At 35.6% G+C, this 12,629-nt stretch overlaps 2 protein-coding genes across 2 annotated transcripts; one reads left to right on the plus strand and one right to left on the minus strand.

Annotated features, from left to right (window-relative positions):
• Nucleotides 1-210: 210 nt before the first annotated feature.
• On the plus strand, nt 211-4,457 carry LOC120072476 (protein JASON-like). Its single transcript, XM_039024851.1, has 7 exons — nt 211-511; nt 937-985; nt 1,070-1,149; nt 1,655-1,830; nt 2,222-2,975; nt 3,060-3,139; nt 3,987-4,457. The coding sequence occupies exons 1-7, from the start codon at nt 338-340 to the stop codon at nt 4,087-4,089; spliced, it is 1,416 nt and encodes a 471-aa protein (XP_038880779.1). The 5' UTR covers nt 211-337; the 3' UTR covers nt 4,090-4,457.
• Nucleotides 4,458-5,092: 635 nt separating this feature from the next.
• On the minus strand, nt 5,093-12,292 carry LOC120091412 (switch-associated protein 70). Its single transcript, XM_039049435.1, has 10 exons — nt 12,047-12,292; nt 11,849-11,953; nt 10,793-10,854; nt 10,599-10,682; nt 10,475-10,506; nt 10,277-10,358; nt 8,332-8,560; nt 6,732-6,959; nt 6,306-6,598; nt 5,093-5,734 (listed from the first exon to the last, which is right to left on the minus strand). The coding sequence occupies exons 1-10, from the start codon at nt 12,068-12,070 to the stop codon at nt 5,410-5,412; spliced, it is 1,464 nt and encodes a 487-aa protein (XP_038905363.1). The 5' UTR covers nt 12,071-12,292; the 3' UTR covers nt 5,093-5,409.
• Between the last annotated feature and the right edge of the window lie 337 nt (nt 12,293-12,629).

Here is a 12,629-nt window from a genome sequence, read left to right on the forward strand (position 1 = left end):
TCAAGTCAAATAATTTATTTAATTACCAAATTAAGGTACTTATCTCCATGTGTCAGCATAGAGAGGCGAGTAGAAGCCAATGCGAGTAGGAAAATAGCAGGAAAGGGAAATGAGGCCACCAATACCTTTCCCTCGTTTTGTGAATTCAAATTTCAAAAAACGACCCAACAACTCTCTCCTCTATACTGATTGCATAAATCCCAACTCGAGAAAAAGGAAAATTATTAGAACCCCACAAGAAATTTTGAAAGAAAAGTAATACCCAAAAATAAAGAATCGATTTTTGTTTTGTGTTGGGGCCTTGGGCGTTTTGGGTTCTGTGGCGACCATCAATGATATGTGCTCGCAGTTGAGGCGTGAATTGGGATTTCTTTCCTGGTCTTTGGTGGGTTTTCTTGATCGATCGGTTTCAAGAGCAATGGGGTGCTTCTTTGATTGCTTCAAAGTCAGAGACGATCGCCATCGACCTCGATCGCACCTTGTTTCTGAATCCCCTTGTTCCAAGTACAGGGTGCGTTTTCGATCCTCGTTTTTCCTTATTTCTTAATGTTCTGTAGTCCCTTCGTCTTGTTCAAATAAAGAAGGATTTGGGGAAATAAAATCAAATGGGAACTTTGTTCCCCTGTGTTCTCTGGAAGATTCTGTCCTGATTCCACTTTTTCAACTTTTGCTTTTATCGGCTTTTTGTATAATGTGTTTCTTTCTCTTCCATTCTGCTGCTGTTATTGGGGCTCATGTAGTATACCTCTGCTGGATTACCTGAATTAGGTAGCTGATTTGGCTTTGATTTGAGTTAAATTAGATGTTCAAAATGCGAGATTCTACTCTTCTTTTTTATGTCTTTTTTTTTTTTAGTCTACTTTGTATCTGAGGGAATCAGGGAAAGTTATAAATGGATTTTTTTTATGACTTCTCGCTTTCTATTTCATGCTTCAGGCACCTGTGGTAGCTCGAAATCAGTTATCATCTCTCTTCCTGTCTGAAGGTAGATGTTTGCCTCATCCATGTTTGTTCCTAGTATTCAAATCTGCGGATTCTTATTTCCTTTTGTGTTTTTGTTTTATAAAAGAGAATGAAGATTCCCCAAGGAAGGATTCAGGTTCCAAGTCTTTTGGGTCTCCACGATACACCAAGGATTTGATGGATGAGGTATGCAACCTTCCCAATTGTGTACAGCTCCAAGTATAGTGTGTGCTGATAGTGATGGCTCCTGGTATAATCATGGCTTCAGTTCGACAATTGGAATGTAATTAGTTGGGGAAATGAAAGGCACGAGCTAGAATGAACTTCTCTGCTTTCAAGTTGCAAACTAAACATAATGTTTCAAATGCTGAGAATGTTCTTTAATTCCTCGAGGTCTTAGTGCAAGTTTGGGAGTGATTTTAAAATTGATAAGATCCCTTTTTGTGAAGTTCAAAATAACTCTAGAACCCGTCTTTAATCACTCAAAATTATTTTAATATTTAATTTCTCATACTACCAAATTTTGTTTCAAATGATTAAAAACATGTTTTAGAGTGATCTTAAAAATGAAAAAAGTGATTTTAATTGTTTCAAAATCACTCACAAATATGCTCTTAATCATATCCTTGACTGGTATAATATCTGTTAATTGGCATCATTATAATCTAATAATTTGGACATTAATTTGCAGGCCAAATTTCTTAAGGCATGTGGGACTATTGTGGAGACCCCAGCTGAAATTCGGAGACCATCCAGAAAGCTTTCAAATGCATCCCCTGAAACACATCCAGATCTTTTACGTACACCTGTTAAACAGTTGGAAGAGGGGGAAAATGAGTCAGGTTCAGCTGAACGCACACCCAGCAGGTTGTAACATATATATGTAAAACCAACATATATTTCATGATTGATTTTGCATAAACTTGGAGGGTCTACTTTAACATTTAAGTTTATTAGCATGGCCATCTTATAACTTGTTGAGTTAATAGATTATACATGCAAGTTCTGCCATCTATTCCCCCAAGAACTGAAGAATACGGTACAATTTTTATAGGAGGATGTGAAATTTGGTCCAATATATTGGCTTTTATGGTCAAGATAGTATGGTAAGTATTGTTATTCAAAAGAGATGCAGAAAACCTGTGCTGAATTTAGTCGAACTTTCAGTTTCTGCCTTTTATTTTTAATATCAGACTCATATAACTTTCCAACAAAACTTGGACCATGTCTCACATTATGGAGCTTGTTGATACTACAGTTGTACTACCAGTGAACAGAATACTCAAAGAGTCTCTGCTTACCACATTGAAGGCAGTGAGACTGGAAGTGTTATTACTTCAGTAGCTGCTCTTAATAGTTCTGATAAAGTGATGACTACATGCCGGAGTAAATCCGTGCATTTTGAATGTGATATAAACGAATCTCCCAGCCGAAGTTCATCTGGAAACGGAAGAGAAAAAGTAAAAGGATTTGATTCATCGGGTAATAGGAGTGTATCGAAGTCATCACCTTATCCAACTCCTCTACAGCTATCTGGCGAAATGCAAACACCTGGAACTGTTTTTCCAGAAAACTTGGATCATGGGAAACCAAGAATCAGGTCCCAGTACGTTTATTCAGTTATGAACTCGGTTGAGAGTGCTGCTCAATTGAAGGCACTGAAGGAAGAAGAATCTAACCTGGAAGGAATTTCAAGAGAAATGAGAGAATCCGTTCAAGAGCTTGAAATGATGACACCTATGCCAGAAAGGAATGTGAAAGCAAATACACGTGAAAAGGACTTGATGGTGGAAGCAAGTTTGGCTGCTTGGTTGAAACCAGTATCTAATCACGATGATGATAGCAAGAAATTTGGAGGTGCAGATAGGCCAATTCGTGTTGGAAAAAGTGCAGGGGACAGGCCAATCATAGGGATGGTTGCTGCTCACTGGAACGAGGATGAACCAGTTCAAATCTCACCCAAGGAATGGGATGGGAATGGAATCCCAAATTCCACCCATAAGTACAAGGAGGTAATTTTATGACTGATCTTGAGATTTTCCTTTTTGTATGAACTTGTATGGTCAGTTACCAGATTGCTTTCCTGTTATTTGCAGGATCAGAAAGTGAGTTGGCATGCGACACCATTTGAGGAGAGGCTAGAGAAGGCACTATCAGAAGAAAGCATAGTTACAAGGCAAGCCTACTCTGTCTTGCTGTCTTCCATGTATTTTTTCTAGAGTAGAGCTTAATAGCTGGACTTCCCCTTTCCCCATCTTCTGTGGTAAACGTGTATAGCGTCACTGGTCTCAACTCACTGAATAAAACATTATTAGTTCTTTGGAAGAAAGTTGTGAACCTATAAGGGACTTAAAAATAACCCAGAAATAGGTGAAAGATAATCTTTGTTTTCCTCTCTGAACAGCATTATATGTTTGATACCATAAAACGATGATTTTGAAACTCCTTACACTTCGCCTATCTCTAAGCCTATAAAGTAAAATCTGTATCCTTAACGAAGTTTTAAGCAACTAAAATTTCGTGTGCATTTGTAGCTTCAGGTAACAAATAGATATGATACTCCAAATAGAACTCATAAGGTATTAGAATAGAATAGCTTGGAAATTAGATAAGTGAGAGCAGTCGTTAACAACTTATGAGATTCTAAAATTAGTTCAGAGTGTTTTTAAAATGTCATTATTTTAACATATGACCCATCGCCATCACCTAGTATAAAGTCTGAATTCTTGACCAATAGGTCATAAGTTCAAATTCTCCATTCCAAATCAGTCACTACAAAAGTTTTAGAAAAATAATGGCCTAGTGGTCTTTTAATATCCTTCCAAAAGTCATGTCTAAACCCACTCTAAATTAATGGAGAGACTTGAAGAATGGTTACTTGAGCTTGTATTCCCATGTCCCTCTAAATGGTAACCAAGGTGTCCGAAAGAATTTGAACAAAGTATAGACGCTTGTGAAGTTGAAATGAAAAACCTATCATATTGTTTCAAAGTTTTTACGTTCTTGTGTACATGATTATGCAGGAAGAATTTCCAAAGAAAGCCAGTAGCATTTGATGAGGAAGATGATACAGCAGTTTCACGGTTGCAATCTTCAATCCAGCCAAGTTCAGTGGTATCATATTGATAAAACAAGTACATTTTTACGGCTGTGTTATCCAACCCAGTTGTGATTGGTAGCTTCAATCTGCCATATAGTGATTGTTATGAAATTCATATTTTGAAAGCTCTATCATATCACATCTCAGTTGAGAGTTTTCTACAATGCAATAGAACAAGGAAGTGGCTGAATATTCCACAGCTTGCCTTTTTTTTTTCTTTGTAGTGTTGCTTTATAGCAGCAGTAAAAAAAACTTGCGTTATGTAGCCTCTGCAACTTTTTGTTTATGGGTTTGAACTTGTAAATCTTCTTGGATAATGGACAATGAGTCGAGTTGTTGCTTATAAACTTGATTTGCAATGTTGTAGACAAATTGAAATTTGCCCTTTTGATCATTGGCAAGGATGATCTTTGGAATGGTTTTGATTAAGCTTAAGGAACATGTTTTTGAGACACCAATTTGTTGATTTTAACTTCAATTGTCGACTCCGAAAATGAACTTCAGTTTTTAAATTATTAGACTAACAATCTTCGATGTATATTGTTTTATTTCAGCAGTATAAATTGAACTGTCATCTATCTAAAGAAAGAATAGTGATAAAATAAAAGAGCATACAAAAAGGAAAGCTACAAAAATTGCACCAAACAACAAATTACAAAAAAGAACTTATTAGCAATCACAAAGACCTAGTCACCGATAAGTCCAAAATAAAATATAGAATCTAATGAGGGACCATACATGGAGCGAAGTCCAGCTTGCCACAATAAAAGCCCTCTCTCCCAAGGAGTCAACTGAATATGTCGTGACAACAACATTTGTCCTTCTCAAGCATGATAAGAACTTGTGGGAAAAGCTGCAGCGATACTCTTATGAACTAACTAGACTAGTCAACATTTTCACATCGGTCTAGGAACCAACCAAGAAAATGTTCATAAGAAATGGCATTGGTTCTGTAAAAAGTTCAGAAGCCATCCTTATGAGTGCTTGGGGGGGAAGAAATTTTATAATACAACAGAGCAGGAAAAAAGCTGAATGTCAACAAGAAACACTCATCATCAATGGTTTTTGTTCTCTAGATTTACATCTTCCGACTCTCTACACAGAAGTATAAATCATCCATGAATTGGCTCACAGCCTCACACAACAGAACACAGTTCTGTTAATACTTTAGCATCTAACGTCAAGAAATGTACACACATCATCAACAACAGATCAGCCAGTCAAATAATTTGAATATTACTCCCAAATAAAAGAATGCAAAAACAAAGTTCGCATTTTTCTAAACTAGGTGCTGTGTACTGTATGCTTATATCTAACATGCGTTTTTGTTCTGTATGATGCTGAATTTAAGGCTGATTGGAAGAGCTCACATCTTGCTCATGATGGCTGCTGACGGGTTGGCTAACAACAGTAATATCTAAACTGCTTCCTTCAGTTTCTGCAGCAATTTCTCTAACATCAGCGATTCTTGCTTCTGTTGTCTGAATATCACTCCATTCCCCATCTCCAATTGGTCGTAGGTTGACCTCACCAGAGACTGGTATTGCTCTAGAGTCACTCAAGCATGCTTTATCCACATTATCATTTGACGAGTCAACGTGCTTTGTTAGCAGAGAACTATCATTACCTGGACAAGACTCCATTTTCTCCTCAAAAACTTGTATATGTTGTCTGTAGGCAGAAGTAACACATTCAATTTTAGTAGCCACAAAAAGTCAGCATCACACGAATCCTATCAAATCTACTGATAGATACAATATCGATCTATATGGAATCAAGAGAGAGTAGAGCTCCATTTAAAGGCCTTTCTAGCCTGCTAATAAATTTGTTTTTTTATCTACTTTAGAGAACACGCTTGAAATGTCAATCGAATTTTAAAACAAAACAAAATTTTGAAAAATAATATTATATCATTTTAAGATGTGAATGTGGTTGTTTAAAACAAAAATAGATATTGTCGATAAACAAAGCATAATTTTTTCAAAGTACAAAACTAAAATAATTGATAATAATTTTGGATCTATTATATCCAGACAAACAATAGTTAAATAAATTTATTGTTTAAAAAGGCCAAAATTGATCTATAGGGTAATAGCTCCCATGAAAGAGGATGTTGTTGCTTTAAGAGATAGCAAAATAGTGACACGTGCAACTTAATCAGCTAAACAATTATGGAGAGGGATAAGAGTGTAACACAACTGCATCCAGATTGGAAACTTTAGAAAGGGAAAAGATGATAAACCTCTGAATTTGTGCTTGTAACCTATTTATATATGCCATAAGCTCCTGCTTCTCCTGCAAAGCAGCTAACTCTTTCTGTTTAGCATCCTTTATTTTTGCTTCAGCATCAGCCTCTGAAACCCTGACTTTTTCCTCTGCTCTCACAACAGCACCTTCTAGAATCACAGCCTGCTCTCTAGCTTTTGCAAGCTCAGATCGCCACATATGTGCTTCCTGATTAGCAGCATCTCTTTGTTTTATCAACTGATCTCTTTCTCTACTCATATCAATTAATTTTGCTTCATACTCTTTGAGCTGGAAGTGGATGTGAAAATCAGAACATAATATAACCATAAATAGAATACGTATAAGGTAGCCATAACGACAGATGGGGTACAAGTCCTTCCATGAGTTCTAAGTAAGTGTTATATAATAAAGTAGGCAATACCTTCAAGATGGATGCATCCAGTTGCTTCTCAGAATCTTCTTTTATACGTTGAATTTCTGCACAAACGATTTTCCTTTGTTTATCCATCATATGAGCTGCAGAAGCAGCAGCCTCAGCAGCTTCAGCAGTCTCAGATAATTTTTCAGCTATATCATTTATTGTTGAATCTCGTGCACGAAGATCACGAGCCAAATTCTGTAGTTCCTCATCCTTGACCCGTAGTGTCTCCTGGACAAACATAGAGATGAACACTTGGAACCATATACAACAGGATGAAATACCAGAAGGGCCTATGGCATAATACATCCATAGTTTATCACGTCTCAAGCAAATCCAGCCTCATACAAGGAGTAGCATTCTTGCACAAGCAACATGATCCAAAATGAGGGTTCAAAATGTTCAAGGCCTACAGTTTTTATTGTGGACATGAAAACACCCATACTAGAAAGAAATGCAGTCTGCAAAAGCCTAACATCTAATTCAGACTATTGTATATGAAATCTCTGCCCATATATGAGTGTGTGTGTGTATAACAAACAAAGAGATGTACTAAAACCAGACCATAAAAAGAACACTGCCCATCAAATAACTACAAAAGAAGGGTCTTCCAGTCGGTTATTACCAGGCCTTGATAATAAAAAATTGACTGTGATTACAGAAGAATTTATTCTAGTTCTCCAAACCAAAAAGACACAAGTTGCAGACTAATAATTGAATGATATTATCATCATAAACCATATGAGTGTGTTTGGGGCAAGGACTATCCTAAGACTATAACAACCACCTCTTGCTACAGTGAGTACTATTTTGTATTCCCCAATTAGCTACAGTCAACACTACTTTAAAGCCCTCATTTGCTACAGTATTTACTATTTGCTACAATTTTTACTATTTTACATTCGTCATTTTTTTTATTCTTTGCTACAGTATTTAATATTTCCTTCTCAAACTAAAATAGTTTACACCTCAAACAAATACTATTATAATCCAAACTAAAATAATCTACACCTCAAACACAAATCATTACAACCCAGCTATAATAACCTAGGATTATAATAACCAATTTCTTGCCCCAAACGCCCCCTATATTACAACGGATAACACCTATATCATACGTAAATCTAAAAAAACCACCAACCAATATAAGATATCAACAAATTTAAAAATCATTCACTAAAATAGAGAATAAATAATTTTTAAAAAATAAATATAGGAAGGGTTGATTCTAGCACATTTTAGACGTTGTAATAAACTCAACACTTCAAAATTTATACGGATAAAAACCTAAAGTACACGAAGGTCCATCAACTTCCACAATTTGGCATGGGACCACATATTCACCGACAAACAAATGGAAAATGGTAAAACATTAAAAAGTGCAACAAAACATTTGAGAATCTGAAGTCATTGTGTCAGAAGAGCATAATGCATCAATCATACTCCAACTATTTGTGTTTTCTAATTTGCACGTAGGCTGGAATAATAAACCAAATACAAATGAAGCCTTACACCCATGTGCTAAACTAACATGCAGAAGCAGCTCATCCTCAGTATGGAAGAAAATATTAGACATGTATTTCAAATATACAAGATGATTTACCTTCATAATCGCTAAATCATCCATTGGGCCATCAGGGGTTTTATTTGTAATAATTCCCAGAGTATTTCTTAAAGTAATCTGCATCGCTCTTTCAATTTCTTTAGAACTTTCCTGGGCAGTTGAATTGGCAGCAGCAACTACTGTGGCCACTGTTCCCAATTTTGCAGAGCCACTGCCACTCAAGGAATTTACAGCCTCTTTATGGGCTTTAAGAACCAACTGGGTTGCACTGATTGGAGAAGGTCAAAACAATAATATTAAGATATTTTGTATCAGCTCATACTATGAATCTAAGGAAAATTGAGGAAAATTATTAATATGTTTCCTTAAATAAGGTGAATCATTATATGTCAAAGAAAACAAGCCCACCCTGGGGAGTCCTCAAACAACGTTAAGAAAATTATTGATACCAATTATATTGAGAATAAAAGGTAATAAAATTACAAATTTTTATTATATACGAAATCAAGCTTTCATCGAAAAAAGTGAAAGAAATACAAAGCATATAGAAAAAGGGTTCTAGAAAAAGGAAAAAAAAAAAGCGGCAGGGAGCCCAATACTAACTACAAAAAGGGTCTAAAATTCAACAAAATCAAACCAAGATTATAATTAGAAAAGAGCATATTAACCGACACCCACAAAGAGGCATTAAACTTTGCCCTCTCCTAGACCTCCTCACTTTCTCACTCCATCTCCCTAAAAGTCCTATTATTTCCTGATAACATAATTACAATATATAACTCTCTTGACATGTCACTCATGCCTGAAGTCATGAAACAATTGCCTATCTTCATATTTACCCACAAACTTCCATAACTAATTACCAATATACATCTGAACCCTTATCATATTCCTAATTCTATTCTAATATCATTCCTATCAATGAAATCTCCGAGTTGAAATGGTGTTCTCATAAAAACTGAAACCAGACTATTTTACAGCTATTATTCAGTAATTTATTCAAAGCCTAAAGTTCTTTGGAGGAATGCTGAAGAATTGCGGGAGGGAAACTATTAAAACTCTTTTATGAGAGGTTTAGGTGGAAAGAGAGAGAAGAATCTTCACAGCAGTTCTTGAAGATTTTCTAACTTTTGAGATTTTAAGGGGTCTCTTTCTTCTAGATGATGTTTCTTTCCAGTAACTTTTGTAGTCATAAACCTTCTACTTCTGCTGATTAGGGTGAAATTTTCAGAGCTCCTTAGTGGCCGGGACTGGGAGATTTATTGTTTTCTTATCAAAGAAAATTGATTTTTACAAAACTCAAGATTGCAACCATTTCCAGGTTACGTGTACATCAAATAGTTTGCAATTCAATAAATATGCACAAACAAATGATTATTGGTATTATAGTTTGTAGATTTTTTAAAGAGCAGATAATTTTTGTTCCAAAATTGTTTTAATTTAGAAAAGGAGATTGATTTTCATAAAATTCTAGATTGAAACAATTTCCAGGTTAGACATCAATGAGTATGGAATTCTACAAATATGCATAAATAAGTGATGATTGGTATTGTAGTTTTTAGAATCTTTAAAGAGGATATATTCTTGTCCCAAAAAAATAATAGAGGATAACAGCTAACTTATTAAATGTAATTCTAATCTAGAAAAGGAAATTGATTTTTACGAAATTCAAGATTGCAACCATTTCCAGATGATAATCAGTTTGCAAATCTACAAATATGCATTAATCAATGTTGATCAGGTAGTTTTCAGTTTCTTTATAGAGGACAGCAGATATCTTATCCTCTTGTTCTATAATTTTCTTCTCCATAAAATCTCAGAGCATACACTCCAATGGAGGTTCAGAAACTGCCATTTTATGTATGAACGTTAGTCATAATATTACTGAGCATGAAAAGGTATGGAAATAATTGTGCCTTATGTGGGTTCATGAAGATGTTGCACAAATAATATCACCGATATGAGGTATGTTTGAATGACTTACTGCAAAGTAGACACCCAAGCTCTAGCTGCACCAGGAGTCTCTGCACAGAGGAAGTAATCTTGCTTCTGGGGTGTGCCAATATCTGAAGGTACAGTTAAGACATTTGAAATTGTAGTAAATCAGTTTTTCAGAATAATATCCAAGTAAATATTTTTCCCAAATTGATACAAAATAAAGTAGGAAAAATAATGTGGATACAGATACAGCAACCATCGTACTTTGGTAGCCCACTAAAACAAAAGAAAAATTGAAGAGAAAATATAAATTAGTAACTATCAAAGCGATAATGAGTCAACCAATAAGCTGTAAGAATCAAACTTACTGGAAATTCACGGGAGAAACTGTAATATTGCTATTTGCATCAAATATAATAGTTCCTTTGATAGTTGCCTCATTTCTCCTAATTCTATGGCATAAGTTGCAAGAGAGGGAAAAATGAGATATTTCCATGTCAAATAATACACTGAACCAAGCAAGAGAAGAGAGAAAGGTTGTAAATATTAGACGTATGGTTACTTGTATTCCATTTTCCCTGTTGTTGGGTCCAAAATTACCCATCGCTCGTTCCATTTCCTCAACTGCAAAAATTATAATAGAGAATATCAGATTTGCTACGATGAGGGCTCATTGCCATCATAATGCAGTCCAAGAATAAAAAGATGCAGAAAATAGAAGACTGATCTATATATGTGACCACAATTGAGCATTTCTGCCCATAAAACTGTCTGAGACTACTATCACATCAACGGCCATATTCATAATCACAAAGGGGCTGTTTGGGAGCCCGTAATGGAATGGGTTTGTAATATAATATAATCCAAAATCCATGTTTGGATTGGGCGTTTTAGGCCTGAATTATAATACACAAACTCATTCCATTCTCACAGTTTTCAACCCAACCCTCTTTCCCACCGTTTTCATGCTTTACGATCTCATTTTTGTTCCCATCTCGATTCCTGGCTCATTCCAACCCTACTCTCTTATTCGCAGTAATCCTGATCACATTCTAGCCTCCCAAACAGCTCCAAACATGCAGACAGCTAGATCATGACCCTGGCCGTTTCTCACATTTCTCATGTCCTTGAAATCCCAAAGGCCAACTTCCTCTTATCTTAATGAGAACTGTGAACTTTTGAGTGATTTAATTAAGTCTTCAAATATCACTAAAAGCAGTCTAATTTCTCCAATTAAACGAGTTATCAACGAAAATTTGAAAATCCTGTTACAAATGGAAAACCAATGCCAAACGAATCATCAGCGGAAGTTTCCTTATCTTGATCATGACAAGCGAAATTCAGCTATCGGGGCCGCTCAGGTCACAAAATGAGGGAATGGGGGAGGGAAGACAAATGAAAAGAATAATACTAAAATTTTTCCTAAATCAATAGAAAACCAAAAACTATCCCACTTCGCCAGACAAAGCCCACGAGAAAACCCCCAATTTAATCACCTAAAATTCGACGAGAAAGATTCAAATGGAAGAGCTAAAGCCAGCGCAATTAAGTAGTAATCATCAATTCAAAACAAAAGGCGAGAAAGAAAGAGCTGCAATGCTTTAATTAACGATCGTACTGTTTCAGATCGCTTGAGAAGGGGACCCTGCAACAAATTCCGACCAGAACCAGAGGCCAGCTGCCGCTTGATCTTCTCCAAACTGTTCCCGGCATCTTCCGCTCTCTGCACCAACAAGAATCATAAATCCAAAACATGTTGAGGCAACAAACATCCCCACCGTCAAATCATACACCGAAAAAACGAAGAGATACCCACCGGTATTGCACCATTGGAGGCCATTTTCGATCAAAAGTGGGTGGCCGAGCTACCAAACAACTACCAGTGCACTATCTGAGGGAATTTGCTTCAGTTTTCAATTCAACCTGCGATTTTCTCACTGCTTCGATCGAGAATTTCCCCAAACGTTTCTTCTTAGGTTTGCTTCTTGCACTTTCAGTTGAGACTGTTAACCCTTGGAATCAATGTTATTCATGAAATTAGAAGAATCTTTATTCAATTATAAATATTTTAAATTAGATGTGTCTAATGTGTTATTTATCTATTGCCTATATGTTGTCCATGAATCTCAACCAAATACACATATTCGTGATCAACCCAAAAATATTAGAGGGGGTGGGAAAATACATTGTTTGTTATTTCATTTAGTTTTTGTTATTCGTGATCAACCCAAAAAGATTAGAGATAATGGGGAAATACATTGTTTGTTATTTTATTTACTTTTTGTCATTTATTTATTTTATATCTTTATATATTATATTTATTTTATTATTATATTATATTTTTTCTATATTTGTATTCTCGTTGTGCATTGTTGTGCTTGTCAAATTTACAACACGTT

This window comes from Benincasa hispida, chromosome 1 (genome assembly GCF_009727055.1).
Source record: "Benincasa hispida cultivar B227 chromosome 1, ASM972705v1, whole genome shotgun sequence".
Lineage (NCBI taxonomy): Eukaryota > Viridiplantae > Streptophyta > Magnoliopsida > Cucurbitales > Cucurbitaceae > Benincasa > Benincasa hispida.